The 27057-nt window shown below is 33.6% G+C and overlaps 2 protein-coding genes across 5 annotated transcripts; one reads left to right on the top strand and one right to left on the bottom strand.

The window, feature by feature from the left end:
• Positions 1-739: 739 nt before the first annotated feature.
• On the top strand, positions 740-2998 carry LOC141487047 (uncharacterized). Its single transcript, XM_074185831.1, has 2 exons — positions 740-1302; positions 2392-2998. The coding sequence occupies exons 1-2, from the start codon at positions 1048-1050 to the stop codon at positions 2857-2859; spliced, it is 723 nt and encodes a 240-aa protein (XP_074041932.1). The 5' UTR covers positions 740-1047; the 3' UTR covers positions 2860-2998.
• Positions 2999-9207: 6209 nt separating this feature from the next.
• LOC111518282 (uncharacterized) lies at positions 9208-25184 on the bottom strand. Of its 4 annotated transcripts, none has more exons than XM_023174702.2 (12): positions 25052-25184; positions 24478-24685; positions 19164-19238; positions 19061-19101; positions 18960-19004; positions 18673-18851; positions 18320-18485; positions 17372-17921; positions 15886-16260; positions 13683-13822; positions 13440-13626; positions 9208-9605 (listed from the first exon to the last, which is right to left on the bottom strand). In XM_023174702.2, the coding sequence occupies exons 2-12, from the start codon at positions 24588-24590 to the stop codon at positions 9401-9403; spliced, it is 2076 nt and encodes a 691-aa protein (XP_023030470.2). In that variant the 5' UTR covers positions 24591-24685; positions 25052-25184; the 3' UTR covers positions 9208-9400. The 4 variants fall into 4 exon arrangements, with proteins under 4 accessions (XP_023030470.2, XP_074041944.1, XP_074041945.1 ...); XM_074185843.1 differs by lacking the exon at positions 25052-25184 and adding an exon at positions 24895-25045; XM_074185844.1 differs by lacking the exon at positions 25052-25184 and adding an exon at positions 24899-25044.
• Positions 25185-27057: the final 1873 nt, after the last annotated feature.

The raw sequence follows: 27057 nt of genomic DNA on the forward strand, positions 1-27057 counted from the left end.
CATGACTAAGTTGGGAGTTAGTCCTTGTAATCACAAGGTCTTCCAAAGATGACACGAAATCGCAGTGGTGAATCCGTTTGTTGTTTTTGATCCCCTTGCAACCAATTGTTGTCTATCCTTTGTACTTGGCTGTACCGTACTGACGAAGGCTAAATAGCCAGAAACACATGTTTGCGGTTTGGCCACTTTCATATGAGTGCTTGCCAAAAAAAAATCTTCCTCATTTCAGTTACTGTTAGTCTATGAAGGGGATATATATATATTCATTTGTTCTAGTGGGATACTTATGAGCAGGTATATTCGCAGTGAAGAGGTGTGAATTTTTATAAATGAACATTAGGCATTCATAGATATAAATCGCGTAGATTGTCATTATATTGGTGGATTTGAATACTGTTCTGCAAATTTGCTTATAATTCAAGTTGTTGATTCCTCTTATTATTCTTTTTTGAACTATGAAAATTTTTTCAATATTTCGATTGCTACCCCAAAAAATAATTCCGTATCGAGCAACCGATTCGAAGTTAGCCATGTATATTGTTTTTATAGCCTCGTTGTGCAGATATTTTGATGTAACTCTAATTCCGTACGATATTCCACTTAGTTTGTTTGCTAGGTTATCAATATGAGAAGTCCAATTCATGTTCTTGTCTATGTGGATTCCTGAAAATTTGGTGATGTAGGACACTTCAAAAGAAGAGTTTAGAAGGTCCACCCTAAAGGCCCCCATAGACGTCGTTCTTTTTCGACAGGATTACCCGACGTGCAAAACTGTTCGGGTAATCCGGTCGGTGTGTGGCAGAAAACCGTCGTGATAGCCGGCGTTCCAAATTACCTGTTGTGATCTGATTTTTCACGACGGTTTTGAATGGGATCGTGCAAGTCGGCCCGTATGTGGTAGGCACACCGCTAGTCACCAAGTAGATTTTGAATACCAGTAGTGTGCTTATTCAGTGTATTATATAAAGTGAGTGATTTGAGGCAATGCAGTAAACAATTTATGACGAGTATTCTGACAGAAATAAAAAGAGTAAGGCGTACGAGGAGATGTTAACTAAGCTAAAGGAAATTGATTCATCGGCAACAATAGAAATGGTGAAAAAGAGAATTGACTCAATTCGAGGAACATTTCGGAAGGAACTTAAAAAAGTGAAAGCGACGATGAAGTCAGGAGCGGGTGCTGATGATATATACCAACCACATCTTTGGTACTATAATCTTCTACTATTCTTAACCGATCAAGAGACGCCTCGAGAAACTAAGAGCAATATAGATGAAGATGATATCTCAGCATCAACTATGGTAAGGAATGTTTAATAAAGTACATATAAACATCATTACATCATTTGGTAGAGCATAGTAACAACATTCAGCAATTATTTGAATTAAATAAATTTTTCTTGCCAAGTTACGACTCCGTCAGTATTAAAATATAACATGTATAAGTCTCGAATCCTTTTTGCCTCTTCAGATGCATTTCGGTTATAACCCCGCTGCAAATTCGTCATATTGTCCTGTCCAGTACCTAAGCCTTTTTCGATTATTCCTGTTTCATGCTGTTCTCTGTCAAAACTAGCTGGAGGTGCATAAATCTCTCTGCGATTTCTAATCAAAAAGTTGTGAAGTATGCAACAAGCCATGACAACCGCATCAATATTTTCTATTTTCAAATTAATGTCATATGGAACATTCTAAATCTTGCAGCCATTTTACCGAATACATTTTCTATTATGCGACGTGCTCTAGAGCGTCTATAATTGAAAATTCTTCTTTCTGTGTTCAAATCTTTCTGGCCATATGGTTTCAAAAACTCGCTTCTCAAGGCAAAAGCTTCATTGCCAATGAAAACATGTGGAACATGTTCACAACTTTTTCCTATTTTACAAGGAGCAGGAAGGTGAAGGGTATGGTTTGATAGTTTTTCGTAGAAGACAGTATTTTCTAGAACTCCTCCATCGGATACTCTTCCATTTGTACCAATGTCGCACATAAGGAATTCATAATTAGCATTGGCGATTGCCTTTAAAACAATACTATGCCTGCCTTTATAATTCCAATAATAAGAGCCGCTATTTGCAGGTGGTATTATAGTAATATGTTTGCCGTCTACTGCTCTAAGGCAATTAGGAAAGTTCCATTTATTTTCAAAGTCCTAGGAAATAGTTTTCCATTCTTCTGCAGTTTTGGGAAACTGAAACAAAGAGATACTCTAATTCTACCGCATAGTTCAGAAATTTGAAATGAAAAATAGTGAACTTTATAGGTGTATATGTTACTTATGTTGTGACCATTTTTTATGTGGTCGTAAATTGAATTGATAACGATACAAATTATGAAAAAAACTACCCAACTATTGTTTCATTGTAATTACGATTTCTATTTTTTTCACAGGAAGAAATAGACTCTCAAGCAAATTCACTACAATCTCCGCAATCCATTAGCGATTTAGAGACAATGAAACGACCGTCGTCAGGCCAGTCGAGTACATCATCATTGCCTACAGCTAGTGTGAGAGCAAATAGTCCCTGCAGGAGCAAAGCTGATGAAGTGCTGGAAAAAGTCAGCCGAAAGTTGGATAGTGATGACAAGTTTTCTGTGACAGGAAAAAACATCGCAAACAAATTGAGAGAGTTATCAGGAGAAACCGCATTAATAGCGGAAAAATTTATATCAGACATACTTTTTGAGGCTGCGTTGGGAAATCTTTCCCGAAATACGAAAATGACTTTGTCTAATGGTACATGTCAACAACCTCCTGCCCAGCAACCAAACAGTAATAATACATTTAATGATATCAATTATGACAGAAATGTCGAAAAGTATTTTTCACATTTCGAACCAGATTTCAATTTACCATAAAAATACGAAACTCAACTGATTCTATTCTGATTCACATAAACTTTCATTCCATATTTTTATGTATAAAGTAAGTAAACATGTGATAAAATAAGTTTTTTTCTTACCTTCAAATAATCTTTTTTAAAACATAGTATGTAGCTTTACAGGTTTCGGGTATGATGTGTCCCAAAGCTTGAGGAGATATTATCGCTGAAAATTTCAAATCTTCGTAGCTTCTTCCGGTAGCGATAAATCTTAATGTGGTAGTCAGACGTTCATGGGGGGTTATACTTTGTCTCATGAGAGTGTCCTCTTTCTTGATTAAAGGCATTACTAACTTAAGAAGTTCTAGGTACGTGTCTTCATCCATTCTCAGATAATTAAACCAAGCACCTGGTTCTAACCGCAGATCCGCCAATAAATTAATGTGAGAGAATTGTTTCCTTTTTAGAAACCACTCTTTTGCCCATTTAGAGCGTTTTCTCTTAGCATATTTAACTTTTATTGCTAAAACCGCAGCTAACGCCACTGTCGTCTCCATGACAATGACAATACTGAAGGAAAACTGACCCGAGCAGTGTGTGGGCGCCACCACGGTTCGTGATTGCCTGAACAGTTTTGCACGTCGGGTAATCCAGTCGAAAAAAAACGACGTCTATGGGGGCCTTAACTGGATAATCAATGTTATCAGTCCAAATAATATAAACAACACAATGACACAAACAGTGATAAACATCCATAAGTGATAAAAGTAACATGTAAATGTAAAAATATAAATGTAACTAGTTATAGACTATAAAAAAGCCAATAAAATATAATCAACACACATTTTCTCAAGTATTGAAAGTAAAAACTTTAACCAAATGTGCTAAAGCTCAAGATCTCAGGTTAGTTGATTGGTGAATTCTTGAATGGTGTTTCAAGTCCTTTGAAGTAGCATTTTTTTCAGCTAACTTTTGAACACATTAATATTTGGGGAATTCTTAAGAGTTATTGGAAGCATATTGTATAATTTACACCCACTGTACTCTACGCTTTTTTCATACAAAGAAGATCTATGAATGTTTGGTACGATTAGATCTTTCGAACGAGTATTGTGGTTATGATTTGGAAGAGAGGACTGAGAATGATTTATTTTTGAAAACGTATGCACTAGCCTCTAGTATGTAGGTGCTGGCAACTGTAAGAAGTTTTAGCTGTTTAAAAGCATCTCTACATGAATCACGTTACCCTAGCTTAGCTATTATTCTAACTGCATATTTCTGGAGGAGAAATATCCTTTTAACAGAAGCACTCATACCCCAGTTGAGAATGCCATATCGATGGTGTGTATGAAAGTTAGCATGGTACAATGTTAAGAGTATACTCTTAACATTGTACTCATATTTTAGGCAATGGCGGGTGGTTCCACTTATGTCTTGCTTGCGTTTACGCAGTTATTTTTATTAAGTACTTTTCTTGGTTTTTCACGATGCCCAATAGGCTGAAACAGCTGTCTACCGGTGGCTCTTAAATTGAAATCAATATGGGAATGATCAGAATGGTACTTATTCATTTATTTATTTATAAATATATATATATATATATATATATATATATATATATATATATATATATATATATATATCAAGAATGAAATAATTCGTGGACACAACACTCAAAAAATAGGGACAAACCGCGGACACGTGTTTCTGGCTATTGGCCTCATCAGCGCGGTAGCTATAGCTACCTGCGTGTTATCATGTTAGATGTAGCCTAGGAATTCTAGGTCTTCTAACTGGAACCACAAATGTGCGGTTGGCTTCTGTTGTTGACTCCGTGCGTATGTGTTGTTTCCTGCTTTCGGCAAACAAGTGTTGCCCATCTTTACACTTGGCTGCAAGCCTGTCTTATTCTTTCACGCAGTTCCTCTTTGCTCGTTGGGCGAGTTTTGTATACTTTTTCCTTAACGGTGCCCCATAAAAAAAAATCAAGTGGAGTCAAGTCCGGGGATCTGGGGGGAAACTCAATCAGTGAACTATTTCGCCCTATCCACCGATTAGGAAAATTTTCTTCCAGCCAATCTCTAACAATCCTGCTATTGTGGATGGAACAGCCATCTAATTGAAATAGAATATGGGCCTCTTCTGCTAGTGGAAGTTCATCCATAGCGTTGGAAAACTCGTTTTTCAAAAAATTCAAAAAAATTTGACCATTCAAATTGTTTTCAAAAAAAAAGGGGCCAATTATTCTGGTATGTAATATTCCGCACCAAACATTTATTTTTTGGGAGTACTGTCTTCTGCAATTTATTATCCAATGTGGATTTTCTTCCGTCCAGTACCTTGAATTTTGAGAATTAACTGTTCCATTGGTTGTGAATGTTGCCTCGTCACTGAACAAAATTTTTTTCAGAAAATTCCTGTTATTTAGATATTCTCCTTGAGCCCATAAACTATACTCCATCCTCTTTTCATTATCGCCTTCTTCTAAGGTGTGAAGAAACTTTGGTTTAAAGGGCTTCATATTATTATATTTCCTAAGATTTCTCCTTATTGTTTCACGCGGTAAGTTGATGTCCAAACTTGCAATTCTCACACTTGTTTTCGGATTATTATTAAAATAATTTCGAATTCGTTCAGAATTATTTCGTCTCTGCCTTTGTACAGTATTAATATTCTTCAGGATATGTTTACTAACAGCTCCATACTGATTGAAAATTTTGTTTACTCTTCCAACTGTAGCTCTGCTAATATTTCGACGCTCCGGATGCATGTTATTGAAAATTCTACATACTTCCCTTTCGGATCTGTCGTTGTTACCACGAAGTTTTACTATTTCAATTTTCTCCTGCAAAGTCAAATTATCTGCCATACTTCTTTATTAGTGTAGGTACTTGAAGAGTTATAAACTTCACTATTAATACTGACAAATTTGTGTCTTTTCGTCTTTTATTTTAATGACTTGTCATCTCCACGGCAACTTAACTTTCAAAGCCTTCTAATAAAAATAATATTTTCGAAATGTGGCATCCCAAACATGTTTGAATGAAACCAAGATATGTAGATATTCGGAATAACTGACAACCACCAAAGAGGAACTGCGTGAAAGAATAAGACCAGGCTTGCATAAATGTTACCCCAAACCAATGATCGAATTTTGATCGAATCTTATGATTAGTTAGCATTAGAAAATGTTAGAATAAACGTATCGAATTAAATCGGAAATTAGTTACAAAGTACGGAAATTAATGTCTGGGCACTCTCATCTCAATCCATTTTTTTGTTGTAGTTCATTTATTTCATCAGTATTGGTTATTATTGATTATTGAATATTGATTACTATTTGATGTAAAGATGTATATTTCATTTCTCTGATGACAAAAAAACTGCAGTGTTTTGATGGACATAACTATCTTCTATACTTTATGGAGTTCTGTTTGAAAGAAACATAATTTGACACCATTTTGAATAACTGCTGTTTACAAGCTCGACTGCTAACGACGTGAAAGAGCATTTTAAACGATATTATTAATAATATTGTGATTTAATATGACGACAATTCGAAATATTTAGATAAAGTGATAAAAATTTTACTTATGCTATATTTCTGTTAAAAAAACATATTTCATCTTGAAATTTCAGTCACAACCATTTGAAAGCATCACAAATCCAGTGGCGTCGTCAAATTTCATATAAAAAAATCGCTAGTATGTTTTTTGGATTTTTGACCTTGAAAAAAATTCGAAGTAGGCCTTGAAAATTTTATTTATATTTCGACTTCACAGCACTCTAATAGAACTATTGACGCTCTATCTATTGAAAAAAAAAACTTCTGAATCGGATAATAAATAACAGTTTTAGAGAGGTGGCCCGCTTTCAAATGGGTCACTCTGTATATATATATATATATATATATATATATATATATATATATATATATATATATATATATATATATATATATATATATATATATATATATATATATATATATATATATATATATGATATAAATGGTCAAAAATACTGAGTGCGCATATAAGCAAAACAAAAAAAAAGTATGGTTCTTCTTTGGCACCCCGAAAAAAAATCATAATACAAAAAAAATTGGAATCAGTACAAAGTATGGCCTCCACGCTGGTTTATTACGGCCCTACATCTATCGTGCATCCATAAAATGACATTGTCAATGTCTTGTTGAGGTACATTTGCCCATTCAGCGATTGAAAGCTCTCTCAATTGAAACGTTGTGTGAATGTTCCCCATATGCGGAGTAATTCTTCGTTGAAGCATGTCCCACACATGCTCGATGGGATTCAGGTCCGGTGATTGTGCTGGCCATGGCAATACATCAATTCCTTCATTGGTGAGCCAGTCAGTCACTAGACGCGCGACATGTGGACGAGCATTATCGTGCATTAGGTGGAAGTTTTTTCACCAACAGCACCAGCAAACGGACGGACGATAGGTAGAAGAATGGTGTCGAGGTACTGTCGAGCTGTGAGGGAGCGATTTGGAAAAACGAGATCGGTTCTGCTGCCGATCATGATTCCGCCCCATAGCATTACTGTACCACCTCTGTATGTGTGGACTTCCTGGACGTGTCTCAAACGTTAATTATTTCCAGGTCGTCTCCACAGTCTTACTCGACGAGAATCTGGATGAAATCTAAATCTGGATTCGTCTGTAAACAAAACTGTGGCCCAATCATTTGCATCCCAGTTTTGATGTTCTTGACACCACTCTAATCTTCTACCGCGATTGCCTCTCGGCAAAGGTGGACATTTAAGTGGCCTTCTGTTGTGGAGATCTGCTTCATGCAGTCGATTTCTGACAGTATCACGACCAATGGTTACCTGGTGCGTCTACTGCAACACGTTAACCAACTCAGGTGCTGTGATTGTCGGTTGTCTTCTTGCGGTTAAGACCAAAAATCGGTCTTGAACTGCTGTTGTAGCGCGTCCTCGCCCTGGATGTTGTTCGGCTGAACTGCCAGTTTCACGGAAACGCCGCCACAATCGACTGATAACACTTTGGGAGACCCCCAAACGAAGAGCTACATCATTTTGTCGCATGCCACCTTGAAGAAGCCCTACAGCTCTATTCATCTCAGCCAATGGTAAGTGATGTCGTTCCATGTTAAAGCACAATATTTCCAGTTTAATTGCTGACCAAGAACTGCATAGAATGTACAAACTCGACACTTTCAGATTATTCATTTTAGCCGAAAACCTATAGTTTGTAAAAAACTTGATAAAAGATTAGTTACCGTTTTTGCAGGCTTTGTTCAACCCATAGAAATCTACAGGGTGGTCGAATGTACCAATTTAATCGAAATTAAACGACCTCATGCATTTATTTTTATGATATTTAGTATGTTATAAAAATATCCCTCGACTTTTCCGATGTGTATATATATATATATATATATATATATATATATATATATAAATCAAAAATTAAACAATTTGTGGACACAACACTCAAAAAAGGGGGGGCAAACCTATATATATATATATATATATATATATATATATATATATATATATATATATATATATATATATATATATATATATATATATATATATATTACAATGTAGGTTTTCACGGATGGTAGAATATGATGTGTTGTTTTTCCGGGTGTTCATCCGTTGTGTACTATTCGATAGTCGACGTTTCGCCATCATCTCAGATGGCATTATCAAGATATATATATATATATATATATATATATATATATATATATATATATATATATATATATGTCGGAGACGAAACAATAGTTGGAACTTTCCCTGGTCTAGACTTTCATTGCAGTAGTATTCAAATAATAAAATTTAGAGTAGTTGGTTTACGACTCAAGCCGATTATGTTTATCCAGGCTTACAGCGGTATACCTGGGTCCGAGGTGAGACATCTGGTCACTAAACGTAGCCACGGTCACAGGATAGATAGATAGTTTTAATTGGTAAGAAAAGTATGTAGTAGACAGTTTGGGATGTTTGATAATTTTTACCTAGGAATGCCGAAGGGTATGAAGTGAGGTACCGGGAGTGCGAGTTGAACCTCGAACGAGAAAGGTCGTTATCCTGCTGACCGTGGATTCGTTATCGAACTTACGGGTCTATCGTGATAAGTGGTGGTTATATATATATATATATATATATATATATATATATATATATATATATATATATATATATATATATATATATAGGTTATATATATATATATATATATATATAGGTATATATATATATATATATATATATATATATATATATATATATATATATATATATATATATATATATATATATATATATATATATATATATATATATATATATATATATATATATATATATATGGCCTAAAATATGAAAAATCAAAACTTTTTTATTTCATGTAAAAATTTAATAATTCACGAATATGTACCATGAACATTTTTTTTCTTCTTACAGTGCCTTCTGAAATAAATATTTGAATCGAGTCTTTGCCCTATTATTTCACTTTCCCGAATACTAATGAAAATAAACAGTCAACTAATGAATTAATAATTACATTTCATTTACTTTTCAAATGGCTGCACTCAACAGAATTTTCATTTCTTCTTCAGCATCACCAGTTTTTGAATGATTTTTCACAAAATGATCTTCCAACATATGTTTTCTTGCAAAAGACTGTTCACATGATTCACATTTATATTTGGAATTTTTGTGTGTCAAGACATGTTGATCTAGCTCTTCCTGAGAATCCATTCGCTTCCAACAAATTTCGCACCTAAAAACGTATTATTGATTGAACTTGAATGGTTCAGATAATAATATTTACAGAAGTAATGAAAAACATAATGAAGATATTTGTGAATTCCGATGTGAATGAACATTTCCTTCATTCATTTTAGGCAAAAGACATTCAGAAAGTTAAAAATACTTGCCCAAAAAACACAATGCAGATATGAATATACGAGGGTTGCCTTTTATATTCCGAGGTTAGAGAACAAAAACAAATATTAATCATTAAAAATCACTTTATTGTTTTTCAAAATATTCCCCATGAAGGTCTATATACTTTTGCATGCGTTTGAATCTATGGTCGAAGCACTTTTGCCACTCTGCATTCTAAATGCAGCAACCGCTTCTTCAGGTGTCGAAAAATGTTGACCTCCCAGTTTGTTTTTTACGTGCGGGAATAAAAAGAAGTCATTCGGTGCCAAGTCAGGACTATACGGCGGATGACTCATCAAATCGATGTTTTGGGTGCTCAAAAATGCAGTTGTTTTAGCCGATGTGCGAGAGCTCGCATTGTCGTGGTGAAGAGTGATCCGGTGGTGTTCTTGTGGTACGGTTGAAAAACTGGACATGTCCAGTTTTTTCGAAAAAACAGGCCACCATTTGCTTGGAAGTGCTTCGTGCGCGAACAACTTTTGTTGGATTTGGCTCATCTTGAAACACCCATACTGTTGACTCCTGTTTACTTTCGGGCTTATTCGCGTAAATCCACGATTCATCACCTGTCACGATGTCATAGACGTGTTTCGAAGCACCGCGATCGTATTTTTTGAGTATTCAACGCGAACAAATTTTTTTGACAGTCAAATGTTTATGCAATACTGAATGTATGCTGGTCCCACTAATGCCTAAGGTTATTTCAATCTCACGATAGGTCACATGACGATCTTGCAGTATCAGTTCGCGCACTGCATCAATGGTTATTGGAACAACAAGTAATTTTGGCCTACCTTCACGAATCTCGTCTTCGAGTGAACTACGACCACGATTGAATTCACCATACCGTCGATAAACACTGGTCTTTGATGGAGCTTCATCGCCAATAATTGAATTAAGTTTATCCATGCACTGCTGCTGAGTTAATCCACGTCGAAAGTTGTAAAAAATAATCGCACGAAATTGTTCACGATTAAATTCTTTTTTTGGGCCGAGATGAATCTTTTAAGTTATTGTAAACACCAAAAATAGCGCGCGTTTGTCAAAACGTTCTGAGTACATATAAGCTCAAAAATGTCCAACTTTTTGATAGAGCTGTTAGTTGCCAGATTGCAACACTAGGGTTGCTAAATCCCGAAACATAAAAGGCAACTATCGTATTTATGTAAAACCAAGTAATTCCCATTTCATAGATTTCACAAGAAAGATAAATTGTACATATACAAGTTTTCAAAATAGATTTTTGAGAGTCGCAGGTGAGTGCCGCGAGTCACATGAGTGTGAAAAATGTTTTTCAAACTAGTTGTACCCTATACTTTTTCTATGGCTGCAGCCATAGTACTGTGTACTTTGTAGTACCAATAAAATAAATTTATTACACTACATTGAATTGATATTATAACATTATTTTAAATTTTTTTTTACTCATCTTAACTAATCAAGATTTTTTAAAAAACTGAAATACCAACTAATTAAATTAAAAAAATCAATAAAGAAATAGTTAATGGATATAAAAAAGTGGGTAGTTGTCAAAGCTTAGATCTGGAAATTGTGGAGTTTTTCATTACAATTGTTTTTTTTTTTCAATAGAATTGACTTTCAGAATTTCTTATTCGGTGCTGTGTATAGAAAGTTCCTAGGTTGAAAGTTTTTTAATCCTTTGGGGTTTAATCACGTTTCCAGAGAATGATTAAGGCTATTTGATGCTTGCCACTGCTGAAATTCATACGCTGCCTCATACATAGGTACATTTGGATGTCTGCGGTAAAAGATCTAGTCAACATTTTTTTGCTTTTTCTTTAATTTCAATTCACTATCAATTTCCATTTTATACACAAGAATATCAACTTTGGACAGTACAAAAATATTTACCGTTTCAGTACACATGATTTCCAATGTATGTTTATTTTATATGTTGGCATACATTGATAAAGAAACTCTTAAAACTTACAATTCTATTATATCTGGCCAAAAAGAGCAAAAATTGACGTTGGCCAGGAAATACAAAATTCCATTTGGTGTTATATTTAAATAGTGTGTAACAACGAAAACTTAACAGAGCCGTCTTTGAATATAAAAAGTAAGATTTTTAAAAAAAGCTCGGACACGTCGATTTCTAATTAAAGGGGGACACCTTTCAGACTAATCAGATTTTTGTAGTACGCACCCCCTCGGAGGGGTGCGTCCGACGACCCTTATTTAGATAGGTCGAGTGGCACCTTGTTTAAAAGGTCTTTCGAATACCTTTACATCTCTGTTAAAAGAAAATTTTTGTAACGATTAGTTCTCGAGATAATTTGAAGATTTAAAGGTATTTTTATTGAGTTCAACTCTTTTTAAAATAAATCAAATTGTTTTTAAGGTACAATTTACGTTCTGAACTTTCATAAAAAAAAATAAATTTTTGCATTAATCTCTCACTCATGCCCTCTTAAAACTCCTGTCTTCAGTCAAAATCATCCTCATTTAGTTCATGAACAAGTTTAATTTTGTAAGGATGGAATTTGTGGTTTTTAAGGATTCTCCATGCGCTCAGACGGCTTATTCCGGCCATTGCTGATAAACCTCTGGTACTTAACCTGGGATTGGCGATGGCTTGACCAATCACTCCAATCGCATTATCGTCATTCACTACCCTTCTCTGAACATTTCTTTTCTTATTTAAAACCGAACCTGTCTCCCTGAATTTTGTGACCAAATCCAGAACGTCATTTCTGCTTAGGTGTTTAACAGGGTTTTGCTTGTTAAATAAAATTGATGTTCTATTAGCATTTTGGTCGTTGCCAAAATATAAAGCAATAACTGAAACCCTTCCAGCAGTAGTGTAAGACATTTTTAAACAAATAACAATTCACGACCCGTTTAAACAAAACAATCAAACGATTTACTAATGAAAACTGGAAGAAGAGGAGTGGGTATTGATTTTAAAAAAGGGATTTTATGTAACAAAAAACTGATAAGAAGAACTGGTCGAATTTTTTTTTATTTAGGCATACAAGTTACCGAGTTGGTCTGTCTAATGTATTATTAACATGGCAATTTTAACTTCAAATTATCTCGAAAACTAATCGTTTTGTAGTACGCACCCCTCCGAGGGGGGTGCGTACTACAAAAATCTGATTAGTCTGAGAGGTGTCCCCTTTTAATTAGAAATCGACGTGTTCGAGCTTTTTTTAAAAATCTTACTTTTTATATTAAAAAACGGCTCTGTTAAGTTTTCGTTGTTACACACTGTATAATTTTCTTGAATGTATTGGTTACATTTATCAATCAATGAAAACATTTTTATATCATAACTGCTTTCAGTCAAGCAAAGTTTCAATAGATTACCTACAGCCATTGGGTATTAGTTCTTGAAACAGACCGCCTCTTTACTATACAGGTGCCATAGCGATAATAAATTCAAACATTTTTAACAGGACTGATAACCTCATCTATAGGGTTTCTTTTGTTTACAGCATTAGGAGATGAAGATAAAAGAGGTACAGTTTTGTGTACAGTTTATATTAATAACTTATCAATTATTTGCATGCAAATGTGTCTATATATTATAAGTGTAACTATGCGAAGATTCTTTTTGAAATTTCTTATAAAAAATGAAAATAAATATATTCTCCAATAATGTGCTACAAAGCTACATATGTTCTTGGATTGAAAAAATATTTACCTATATATGAAGTTTAAGTTTTCATGTTGTTTTTCATGTCTCGTCCTTTGATATTTGATTTTAAAAGTCATATTGCAATATTTACAACTGAATCTAGTTAATATTCCGTGACTTTTGATATGCAACTTCAGGTTCTGCATTGATTTCAACACTTTTTTGCAGATTTGACACTGGAAACCACCTGAAACTGTGAAAAAGAAATTATCGAAATTGTTCTGAAAATTCCTAGAATTGAAAACATACCTCGTACACATTTTTCTGATTTTTGATCTCTTTCTTCATTTCTGACATGACTACGCATATGCCGTTTAAGGTAGTCAGATCTGCAAAATCCTTGTCCACACTCTGAACATTTGAGGTGATCATCTTTGAGATGCATTAGCCTAGACATATAGAAATTATGTTCAGATTCGAAATTAAATAATAAAACAACAAATCACTATCACATAAACACATATCTGTGAGGTACTTGCAGTGAGAAACCTAATAATACTTGCATCAGATAAGATTTTCATTTACTCTTTTAGACCTACAAAAACTTACGACCTCACGAGTTCTCAGATGTTCTTTTAAACTATTGATGAATGAACTATAGCCCGACAACTCACGTATATGGATAGGTAATTCATTGAATACTTTTATAGCCTGTGTAAAAGGATTATATAATCCTTTGTTCGTTCTTACCATGCTCAGGTGTAAGTCATTTCTTCCCCTTGTATTATACTCATAAAACTGGTTGTTAACTAGTAGATCGTGGCTTATGATTCTTTTGTTTTTTATTTTATATATGTTCTTGCATTGCTCAAGCTTAAGTAGATATTTATTTGGGTGTAGTTCAGTCTTTGAGAATAAATTATTTGTGTGGGTTCCAAATGGAATTTGAAATAAAATTTTTAGTGATTTATTTTGTAGTGTTTGAATTTTTTGAAATTAGTAATGCCACAATTACCCCATATGATTAACAGATACCTAAGACTCACACTAATATTTATGCATTGTAAACCAAGTATATATTACTGAAACTCAAGTAACTGGATCACCTATATAGAGCTCCTAACATTGGTATAATTTTATCATTAATATGTTCTATGTGTCCTGACCAGTTTAACTTATCATCTATTATGAGTACCAAATACTTGGGTTTTGCAACATTCATTAAGGGTAAGTTATTTATTCTTAATTCAATATTTCCACAAAATCTATTTTTTTGTTTAAATAGCATGTAAACGGTTTTTGCAGAGTTCACCTTAAGTTTATAATGTGCAAGCCAATTTGAGTATTTAGAGAGATCTTCATTAACTGTGTTCTCCAGTACATGTAAATCATATCCACTGTACAAAAGGACCGTGTGATCGGCGAACGTGAAATACCTTCCCTTAAGCCCAGCCTGCCACAGTGACAGTGAAAAATAAAATTTCAATTACATGGAACACTGTCATTCTCAATAACAGACATCGATGTTTAGGAACAAGGAATAATCTTGATAACATTACAAGAAGAGGCACTGAATTTATTCATAACATTACAAATTTATGTCACGGATGAACTAAATCTACTCACGTTGAACTTCCAATTTGTGTCTGAAAGTACCTTCTTTACATGATCTACACATCTTTGTGGGTTTATTTTGAATTCAATTGCTTTTTTCCTTCGTTTGGAATTCTTCCACATTTTTTGTATAAAGAAGAAGTAGAAAGCTAAAACCTTTCTTTCCAAAAAATATACCCTTTTCAGTTTATCAATATATATTTTCTGGCATTTCATGGTATAATCCAGAAAAAAATTTTGAAATAAATTCGATTGAATAATTCCGTGCAGTCTAACTTGTCTTGTGTTTGTAGATCTTTTGCTGGAAAAATCCTCACTTGTTTACTTTGTAGTACATGTTCAAGATCTAGCAAAAACATATGTGTCTTTCTGGAACTTCAACTAGCGTTGACTGATAATCAGTCCGTAGCTTATTGTTAAATCATCTGAAAATATAACTTTTAACGGGTGATGATCAACTGTATTGCCAAATATGCGCCAAACTAACTGACTATTGTAAGACAACAAGTATAGTTGAGGCACCAGTCAATCTAATAATAACACTGATGATCTTCAAACATACTCAACCTCTGATGGAAGCACCAAACTCTTACGAAGGTTCAAAAAAGATGAACACTTCAATCTAGCAGACCACTATTTCTTCATACAGTGATTGTTCACTGTGGTTCTGGCGTTGAATCTGGTCATTATTATGAATTGTTCAAAGACGAAACTGACTGACTAAATATTCTAGAGATATCATGAATTTATTGAAGCCTCTGGACACACCCTATATTTTATTCTATGAAAGAGAGGATATTGGCAGATCAAGCAGGTTTTTCCGCGTTTTCCTGCAGCTGAATTGTCCTGTAATTGGGTTTCTCCCAAAAAAAACAAGCGTGAATGAACGTCTACTAACCTATTATGAGCTACTAATCTATTCCGAACAGTGAATACTTTTTCACATTCCTTACAGGGCCATAAATTAGTATTGATAAGGCCTTCACCATGAGTGTATTTCAAATGTCTTCTCAATTTTAATCCAGTATTAAATGTTTTTGCACATCTGTTGCACAAATAGATTCTATTCTCATGTATGATTTTGTGTTTTGCAAACTGTGTACTAGTTTTGAAAGATTTTCCACACACTTCACAAATGAAACTATTTGGATCATTGTGTACCAATTCATGGCTCCTCATCTGTTCCCTTGTAGGAAATCCTTTACCACATTTCTCACAGATAAGTGGTGGATGTAGTTTCATATGATCTCTCAGGATGTTTCTTGAATAAAATCTACAAAATAAAATATCGAATTAACATTTTTACACAACTGAAGTTTGAACCTATGGACATTAAACTGGCAATATTAGTCCATATTTCAATAATATGTAATTTGAATATTATTATCAGGCATTGTAACGAACTGGCTACTACAGACATAGCTCTACATATTACAAAAAAATACCTTACTACCAAACAATAAAAGCATTTAGTTATTTACCAAAAAAACTTGAAAATATCATAACACTAGAGAAGTTTATAATTCAGCAATAATTTGTAACTTATGACCAATTCAATGTTTGAATTTTGTTGATTGTAAACAAACCAGTATCGCAAGTATTCCAAAAATAAACGGTTATAAAAGGGAAAGTGGAAAATATAATAAAAAAAAAATGGGGCTCACAAATACAAATTCATAAATTTTCTGAAAGAACGTGATTTCGATATCCTGATACTTTGGTTTTTTTTTTTTGTTTCAAAGGGAAAAAGAAATTTTTTATTTTGGTGAAACCTCTTGTGGACAGATGAAGTAACCGAATGGTACGGTGAGTCCCCATATCCGATGAAGGTCCCAAGAAAATCCTGATTATGTAATTGAATGTAGTGATCAGTACCAACTCATTTGAAACTTTTGGCTAATGATATCAGAAATGCTTTAGATAATACGGACCTTAATACCAAACAAAAATTATAGTACCAGCTTGATGACACACCAATACATTAAAGTATTACAGTAAAGCAGTGAATAAATCAAAATTCTCAGAGGCAAACATCATTGGACTTTTTCTGTGGGGTTATTTGATGCAGAAAGTTTATGAAAGTGGACTTTCCATGCCATGTTCTGTCAGTGTGCGTGTTCGCTCGCGCGTGTTGATGCGCGCGCGCGTTGGTGCGAGTGTGTTTGTTGGCGCGTGCGTGTTGAAGGATAACGAATGTTTTGACATGAATCCAAGAGACAACTTTATAGGACATAGTTATCAAAAAATGGCAGAATGTGCGACTGGCTTCTGTTGGTGGCTTTGTGCACATTTGTTCCATTTGGAAACCAAGTGTTGCCACTCCATACACCTGGCTGTACCATACTGATGGTATAATTTACTATACTATATAATTACATACTCACCTAAGGTTACATACTCCACATTTAAATTGAGGTTCATGTTTAAAAACGATTTTCTTTTTTTTTAAATTCAGTTTTTTAGATTTTTCCCGTTCTAGTTTTTGCTTTGCACGTCTTTTGTGCGATTTCAAATGACGACAATATATCCCTGGTGTAACGAAATATCTAGAGCACTTATTACATTTGAATGTTGAGCCAATTAAAATTATTCTTTTTCCTTTTGTGGTTTTCTTCAGGTCTTGGGAGTACTGGAAAATTTGTACATTATTTGATGCAAGAATGCTACTTAATACATTTAGCCCTTTAGAAGAAAGATGGTTAGTAGAAATGAGTCTATTATGATCAAGAATTTCATCTGGTAATGATTTCTGAAAAACATCATGGTCACTTTGAGAAATATCATGGTCACTTTGAGAAATATCATGGTGACTATTTTTGTTCATATCTTGATCCATATCTAATTCAGTTTCAAAATCTCCACTATAACTGTCATGCTCATTATCGAATGGATAATCAGTATCAGGGTCTGTAGCAATTGATAAGGAATTAACATCTGAAATTGGGGTCATTAGAAGTAGCTGAGGCTACTAGGGTGAAGTACAGTAAAACTTCAATTATCTGAACTCAAACAATCCGCATCACCAATTATCCGGATGTGCGTTCAAAGATCAAGCAAGAGTAGAGCATTTTATAACTCTTACTGAAATGTTCAAGTAGTAATTTTCATTTTGTACCTACGTAAGTAAGCACTATTGCCATTATACTGTAGTCCAACTTTTATTGTTTATAGTAATACAATTATGTTTCAAGTACCGCATTAAAATCAGTTAATTTTTTTCAGTAACTTTTAGTGTATATTTCCTTAAAATTAAGCATTTTTTTTCTTATAAAATCCAATTGATTCGGATAATTGGAGTTTTAATGTACTGTACTCCATAATTTTCAGCTTACCTTTGCAATTTTCAAGGTGAGGATTATCTTCAGTATGTCTAGTGCCTGACAGATTATTTATGCGCTCAGATTCAACACATAAACATTTATAAATGAATTTTACACACTGCAATAAAACTGTCCTACAATTTGCACATACAATATCATCATCATCCAATAAAGTTTTCTGAAATATAAATATTATACATTACTCCAATCATAATTAATGATATTATTCCTAACAAAAATAACAATTACCCATTGCTGAAATCTCAATAGAATTATCTGTCATAAATTTTGAATGTGTTTCGAATTACAGTATAATCAATGTATGTACTGTTCACCTACTCTATCTACTTGAATTATTTTCTCACCATTTGAGGAATTAAAAGGATCACCATGTCTTTAATAGTTGTTTTGAAATTGGGTATGTTACTGTTTATGGAATAAAAACTACCACAGGTGGTGGTACAAGTTCGGCACGCCACTTTTGAATCAAGTTTAATATATTGATTCGTTTCGCTTTTTTCCGTGAGTACTTGCTTCATGTTATCTACAAGAAAACATCTGTGTCATAGCATTCCCAGAGAGTTGATTTCAGTTTGCAAAAGTTTATATAACAATGTATCTTAATGATATTAAGATTTGAGGAATATCACACCTTCTAATAAAAATTCCTCAAGTTTTTCTGTATTTTCTTTGGTACCTGAAAATAAATGATTATATCAACAAGTGTTTGAATAATTGGAATTACTCTTTCACCTCCAAAGTTGTCTTCATTCCTAGCATATCTCTTGATATATCTAAAACAAAGTCAATATAGTCAATAAATTTCTCATCCTCTCAATAACGTTTTGAGACTTACATTGGATATGACTCTAAATCAATAGACGAAACATTTTTATCACCAACTTGAAGAGGGATTATAGAAGTCAGTTCCCTGAAATAATAAGTAAATACATATTTAGCTAATATACAGTCTCTCCATCTTGAGTTTTGAACGGAACAAAATATCAAAGGTCGATTAAAATTTATGCAAAAAAAGTATCTTTTCTAGTATTTTTTGACAAGATAGATCGATGGATACAGATGTATGTAATTTAAATAGGAAATAACTAAAAAATACATGTGAAGCGAATCAAAAGTAACATAAATGATCTTACATTACCAGGCAAATTATTAGTTGCAGATTGGTGGAGAAATAAGCAAAATGGGAAACTAAGGTTTACTAGGAACAACTCTTTATTGACAACTAACTACAGTATATTATTTTCATATGTAACTCAGAATCATAATAAAGATCATGAATAATAAAAAATAACATTAATAAACTGGTTGAAGCCTTTGAATAACATAGAATTAATATGCCTGGTGTTATAAATTCGGCACCTAGGCAAATCATTCCTATTCCGAGTTGAATATTCATATACTTCTCTGTTGAATATAATAGAGTTATATAGATTAACTGAAGCTGAATAATTCATTATTATGCAGATGAAAATAATAAAAAATTAACGTTGAACCACAACGCAGATAACATATTATTTGGTGTACGAGTATAACAATTGCATCTCCTCCGCTTTAAATTTTTTGTAGTTGCACCAATTTATTCAAATCAAAATTACATAAGACTGTTGCACAATAGAAAAAATGAGGCTGAATGATACTTCTATATTGTGATTCGTACTTGTGCTCTCGAGAGATAGACATTGAAAGAACAAATGTGCCACAAAAACTTTCAATTTTTCCTAATTCTTTTTTTTAATTTCCATTGAATTACCAATATTAGACCTCCTATACTGGTACAAACAAACAATTATCGGGGTTAGAATTAACAGCTGGGAACAAATTAAGGAGTTAAAAAAAGATAATAATGAGGAGGATGATTCAGTAAGCATATAAGGGGAGGAGGGGAAAGACTAGTGTTCCAAATGGACTTGTCCGTTAGCTGTGGCAGAACACACACTCAGTGAAGGAAACCACAGGATTCTGTTTTAAAACACGAAACTCATTGCCCCCGACCAGGGATACCATAGCCGATTGGTATGGGAGGAGAAATCCACAAACAAACGGATAATTTCAACAGAAAAGAAGAAGCTGTGAACCTCAATCAAATATGGAATACCATTCTAAGGAGTTTAAAATTAGCAAACAGCATGACTGCAGGTAGAAAATGGTCAACGAAAGTTATTGACAATGTACCAAATTTAAGTACAGGTATTGTTACACCAGACTACCTGAATCAATATTAACTAGCTTAACTTAATTTAACTATGCAGGTACATATATTAGCACACCAAACTACCTGAGGAGTCAATTTAAATATGCCTTACGCAGCCATAATCAGTAAAGTCAGTAAGAAATTCCAAAAATCCACGGCCCTCAAACCCGGAAAATAGTGACATTGAAAATATCAGCCCTTTAGATTTATGCTCAGTATCACAGATAATAGTGTAACAAACTAAAACTTAACAAACTAAAAATTAACTGTCTTAAACAAATTTATTTGCAATAATATTTCACTAATCACAAATTAATTTATTTACAACACTCAGCAACTAACGCTTAATTTATTTCCACTATTTGAATTTCTTGTTTAACCGATATATTCACTTTCTGAACTGCCCTCTTGGATCGGGAAGCCGTGCTCAAATAATGTAACGGTTCTTTCTAGAAATCTGTAGCCGGTTCGGTACTCGACTAGAGTTTTACCGGCGGTTGCCGACTGCATTCTTTCTCGGTGATGTCATGTGTTTGTTCGCTGGCCGGCATATCGGTCAAAGGCGGCTTCAGATTCGTTACAATATCAGTTAGATGTGCTTGGGAGGTTGGTGATGATTGTGGAAACAGTTATCACTTTCCTACCAAATGTACATATAATGAGGTTATGTGTGTAATATATATCAAAGAAACGGGGAAAAAAGAGCTTTTCATAAAGCAAACTGGATAAAATACAATACAATATTAAATCAACTTAAGACATGATTAACATGAGCTATGAAGAATTAACATAGATTAAAAATAGAGCAGAGGATAAAACAATACCTAAATATCAACAAAAATAAATTAAGTGGAGTGGATCACCATGCTGGGACAATGACTGCCAACAAATGAATTTGGAAAAAAACAAATGATGCCTCATTTTTAAATGAACCCAAGTTTAGAAAATTATATTGAAGCCAAGAGAATGATAGCAAAAACAAGACGGTTTTTCAGAAGAAAAAAAATAGTTTTGAAATATTTTGTTCAGCATTGAATAGAGAGTTGAATATTTCATATGTATGGAACACTATGAGAAGGTTTTCAGACAAAAAATTAGGCAAAGGTGATAAAAACAATTATCCAGATAAAGAAATAGCGGTACAACTACTAAATAAATATTCAATATTCGATATGGATCCGGAATTTACTTAGATATATGATACAAATAGATATAAATTATTTCCTATATCGGTCAAATTCAGCCTGATTTGCGTACCAGTGTCATGGAAAATTGTACGTTTCAGATGCGCTACACTCAGAGAAGCCGTGGCGGATATTTGAATGATGTTAAATATATAATAATAATCTTTATTTGAAATAGGAAAGTACTAATTTACATACATTTTTAATATTTTTGTTACAAATTGGAATGATTTAAAATATATGATAAACATTAAATGAATACATTCTGAAGTAGATCAATAATATAGGAATGATAATATCCCAAGAAAGAAAATTGTAGCTACAGGTAACAAACACAATACATATCATATATGTACATTGGAAACAAATTTCTTCAGTTCATTTTTGAACACGTTCAGAGATGGGCTATTTTGGTAATTGGTTGAAACGATCCATACATAATGGCATCAATAGATCTTTCAAACGAATAAAAAATTGCAGTGATATCTCACACACACTTTGTTTTATTTAAATTTGAAGAAGAAAGCACTTAATAAAAGACCCTACAGTAGGAAGCGTATGGCAATACAAATATTAGGAAAAGCATCCTGCAAATCATGCGCATAGATCTATTGCAGGAGACAGACATATTTTTCTATATCACCAAATAAAAGTGGAGCAAATCATTTTTCGTTTTTCCTACTCTCCCTGAAGGCACTGCAAATTAATTGTATATGTCATCTATGAATTATTTGCTACATTTTGGTTAAAAATGCGTCAACGAGTATTCACTGTTCACTGACATTTAAGGAAAAATTACATTTTTTTCAATTTTTTCAAACTTCCGAAGGCACTACAAATTGATTTGATAATGCAAATGTCATATATATTCCATTTGAAACATTTTGGTAAAAACAATAAATGATGGTCCATCATTAATCAAAGTTTCAGAAAAAATGCCAAAAATTATTTTACATGAAATAATAGACATTGATGAATTCAGTATTTTTATTCATTTTACCTTTAGGACACCGTTGCAATCTACTTCAAGAGCCATTTTCAGATTTTACAATCAGGGGCATATAAAAGTGTGACTAGGAATCATGGCAACAGTGCAGGGATATTCTCTTCTATCCCGATTTTGATGGTCTCCACATCAAAAAGCATGGCTAGAAAAGCATGGATAACTTGACATAAACGCTATAAGATCTGTATCTGTAGAGTAAGGAGGGTGAGTGTGAGCCCACGCACTTAGGCCACATGTGACCCATTGTGCATCCTCCCGAGGAGTTGTCCTCCTAAGTCATCCTCCATCCTGTCCTTTCCAGGAAGGTGGACAGGTCGCTGGGAGACATCTTCTTTATATTGGCAGGCGTAGGCCAAGTCTCGCCGAACACACACTCTCTCATTGATGATAACTCCGGGCACTTGCACAGGACATGACTGACAGTCTCATCTTCCTGTTCACACATCCTGCATAGAGGTGTGTCCACTAGCCCCATATTATGGAGGTGTTTCCTTAGTTGACAGTGGCTAGTCAGAAATCCTACTGTAAGGCGTAGATTTTTCCTGGTCATCGCCAGATATTTCTTCGGCGCCAGCTTTCCACGGTCGCCCAAGGTGATCCTGGCAAGATTACATCCTTTGATTCCATCCCATCTCTTTAAGGATTGAGCATGGGTGTAACATTTGACTAGTCGCAATTGTCGAAGTCATCAGGCCGTGGGTGCCACTGGGTCCTAAAATTCTTAGTCCAGCCGCTTCCTTGGCTAAAGAGTCGGCAATGCGATTACCTTTACTCTTGTCTTGCCCTTTAACCCACCTCAGGATAATGTTATTATCTACCGAGGCTTTGGCTAAATCTTGGTGGCACTCTAGTACTAGCCCTGAGGTAACACGCTGTCTGTTCAAGGCTAATAGTGCTTGTCTGCTATCAGTGTAGATTGTTATGTTTTTGCTAGAAATTCCTTTCTTGGTTATTTCTTTTGTGGCGATTGAGATACCAGCCAGTTCTGTTTGGACCACGCTGGTATTTCTTCCCATTCCCCACTTAATCCTTAGGCTTAGTGATCTGGAGTACACTCCACATCCTGAGCCTTCAAACGCTATAAGATACTTTCATTTCAAAACTATCACACATACCAGCAATGAAGGAATCCATCCAATCATTCTAAGGAGGAGGGAATGCAAGGAATGACAGTAAGAAAAATTCCACAACTAGAAGTTCTCATTTTTAAGAATGTCAATTGAAGGGATAATGACTCTCATAGACGACACTGTCCATCAATATAGCTACTTCATTGTGAGATTTGTCCCAGAAAGGTTTACAAAACTGCGACACTTATTTCACTATACAACAGCTTTTTCAGGAGCGATCAATACCATCTTCAGTTAGTGTTATTTAAATACATTATAATGGATTTTCATCAAGAATCGGCCAGTTCCATCACATCAAAACTGAATGCTGATTCCTATGGCATTCCATACTAGGTCAAAGAAATAACTGAATATTAGAATCAAAACAAAGTGAAACAGAGTTTAATGAAAAATTCAATTGCGGAAAATATTCAAACTTTCAAATTTCCATCTTGATATCTTTTGAAGATGGTTAACAAAGTATTTAATGGATGTCGTTTCCCAGTTATGACAATATTCAACTTCAATACTCAGTGTTACATAGAATATAAAAGGGCACATATTAGAATGAGGAACGACAGAAATTGCCTGTGTCAGGGAATTTATAAATATAAAACTAGTTGTCAATTAAATACACTATAAAAAATTCACCATCATACCTGAATATTGGTCTTGGAGCCAAAGTAGAACTAGTTGAATCAGATGTATTATGTACATTTTCCGTTGGCAATAGTTTTGGAATTGCATGAACTTTCAAAATAGTTCTGTTCATTTTGTAAACAAAGGTAAACTGCCCAAGTTTGGAACCACTTCTTTTCTACACTCCAATCTATAGCTTTTCATCCAAGAATCATATATTCACTAAGACTGAAATGTAATCAATAATAATTACTATATTATCGACAGCAGTGTCTTCATTTAACAAGATGAACACTAGAAAAATAGTTTAAATATAATTCGATTAAAGAGATCCTGAGAAAAGAGTACTAACAATACATAATAATATTTACAACAATGCGAGTGGAAAAGTCAAAATATTTCATTTAAATGGAAATATTTTTCAATAAAATACATACATACAATTCAAAATAAAAAATGGACAAAAGCGAAAAGCTCTCGCACGGAAAAGCTTAATAAATAATTTTCATCGGTGAGCTATGACTGATTGTTACATATAATACATGTTATATTAGAAAAATCAAACCATATAACATACATATGACCGTTACTTACTGTTTAATGTAAAAGCAGCACAGCACAGTCACAGCATAGGTATACGCTGTGGTACAGTATACAATAATAAATATACCACAGAATATCGTTGATGTGAAGTTATCCACGCTTTTCTAGCCACGCTTTTTGACGTGTAGACCATCGACATTGGGATAGAGGAGAATATCCGTCCACTGTTGCCAAGTTTCACATAATTCCTAGCCACGCTTTTGTATACCCCAGATTGTAACATATTATGGGAAAAAATAGTTTGAGTAGATTTTAAGGGTGCCATAAATGTAATGGAAACGAAACATTCCTAATTCATCAATATCTATTATTTTCATAAAAAAAATTTGCAGAATATTTGAGAGTGGAAAAAATTAAAACTGATATTTCTGACATATTTTTTCTTATATCTCCGTTAATAGTAGACGATCATTAATGAATTTTTCACTGAAATATAGAAAATAATTAATAGATAACAATACAACATCAAATCAATTTGCAGTGCCGTCGGGAGGGTGGAAAAAATTTAAACCTGATTTTTTTTAAATATTTTTTCTTATATCTCCGTTAATAGTGGATGATCCTTGATGAATTTTCCACTGAAATATAGCACATTATTCATAGATATCATGTACGAAATTGAATCAATTTACAGTGCCGTCGGGGAGGGTGGAAAATAATCTGTCATTTTACAATAATTTTTTGGTATATCTCTGTCAATAATCAATGTGCGTTCACGAAATTTTCTCCTAAATGTCGAGAAATACTCTATAAAGATATTTCAGGACTTAAATGAATTTGAAGTGCCGTAGGAAAATGTCTGAGAAAAATAATATGTCATTTTCCAATAATTTTTTGTAATATCTCTGTTAATAAGCTTTGTGCGTTCACGAAATTTTCACTGAAATGTCGAGAAATACTCTACAATGATATTCCAAGACTCAAATGAATTTGAAGTGCCGTAGGAAAATGTCTGAGAAGAATAATATGTCATTTTCCAATCATTTTTTGAAATATCTCTGTTAATAAGCTTTGTGCGTTCACGAAATTTTCACATAAATGTCGAGAACTACTCTATAAAGATATTCCAAGACTCAAATGAATTTGAAGTGCCGTAGGAAAATGTCTGAGAAAAATAATATGTCATTTTCCAATAATTTTTTGAAATATCTCTGTTAATAAGCTTTGTGCGTTCACGAAATTTTCACTGAAATGTCGAGAAATACTCTATAAAGATATTCCAAGCCTCAAATGAATTTGAAGTGCCGTAGGAAAATGTCTGAGAAAAATAATATGTCATTTTCCAATCATTTTTTGAAATATCTCTGTTAATAAGCTTTGTGCGTTCACGAAATTTTCACTAAAATGTCGGGAAATACTCTACAATGATATTCCAAGACTCAAATGAATTTGAAGTGCCGTAGGAAAATGTCTGAGAAAAATAATATGTCATTTTCCAATAATTTTTTGAAATATCTCTGTTAATAAGCTTTGTGCGTTCACGAAATTTTCACTGAAATGTCGAGAAATACTCTACAATGATATTCCAAGACTCAAATGAATTTGAAGTGCCGTAGGAAAATGTCTGAGAAAAATAATATGTCATTTTCCAATAATTTTTTGAAATATCTCTGTTAATAAGCTTTGTGCGTTCACGAAATTTTCACATAAATGTCGAGAACTACTCTATAAAGATATTCCAAGACTCAAATGAATTTGAAGTGCCGTAGGAAAATGTCTGAGAAAAATAATATGTCATTTTCCAATCATTTTTTGAAATATCTCTGTTAATAAGCTTTGTGCGTTCACGAAATGTTCACTAAAATGTCGGGAAATACTCTACAATGATATTCCAAGACTCAAATGAATTTGAAGTGCCGTAGGAAAATGTCTGAGAAAAATGATATGTCATTTTCCAATAATTTTTTGAAATATCTCTGTTAATAAGCTTTGTGCGTTCACAAAATTTTCACTAAAATGTCGAGAAATACTCTACAATGATATTCCAGAACTCAAAT

This window comes from Leptinotarsa decemlineata, unplaced genomic scaffold (assembly GCF_025532065.1).
Source record: "Leptinotarsa decemlineata unplaced genomic scaffold, Ldec_3_MD MMD2_tig00078346_RagTag_RagTag, whole genome shotgun sequence".
NCBI classification, from domain to species: Eukaryota; Metazoa; Arthropoda; class Insecta; order Coleoptera; family Chrysomelidae; genus Leptinotarsa; species Leptinotarsa decemlineata.

Bases quoted from the DNA above. Each gene is read 5' to 3' on its own strand.
- LOC141487047 (XM_074185831.1), top strand. From the start codon at position 1,048: ATGTTAACTAAGCTAAAGGAAATTGATTCATCGGCAACAATAGAAATG. The intron at 1,303-2,391 runs GTAAGGAATGTT...TTTTTTTCACAG, and splicing joins ATATCTCAGCATCAACTATG to GAAGAAATAGACTCTCAAGC.
- LOC111518282 (XM_023174702.2), bottom strand. From the start codon at position 24,590: ATGAACAGAACTATTTTGAAAGTTCATGCAATTCCAAAACTATTGCCA. The intron at 18,486-18,672 runs GTGAGAAAATAA...TTTATATTTCAG, and splicing joins TCCTTTTAATTCCTCAAATG to AAAACTTTATTGGATGATGA. The intron at 13,627-13,682 runs GTATGTTTTCAA...TCTTTTTCACAG, and splicing joins ATCAGAAAAATGTGTACGAG to TTTCAGGTGGTTTCCAGTGT.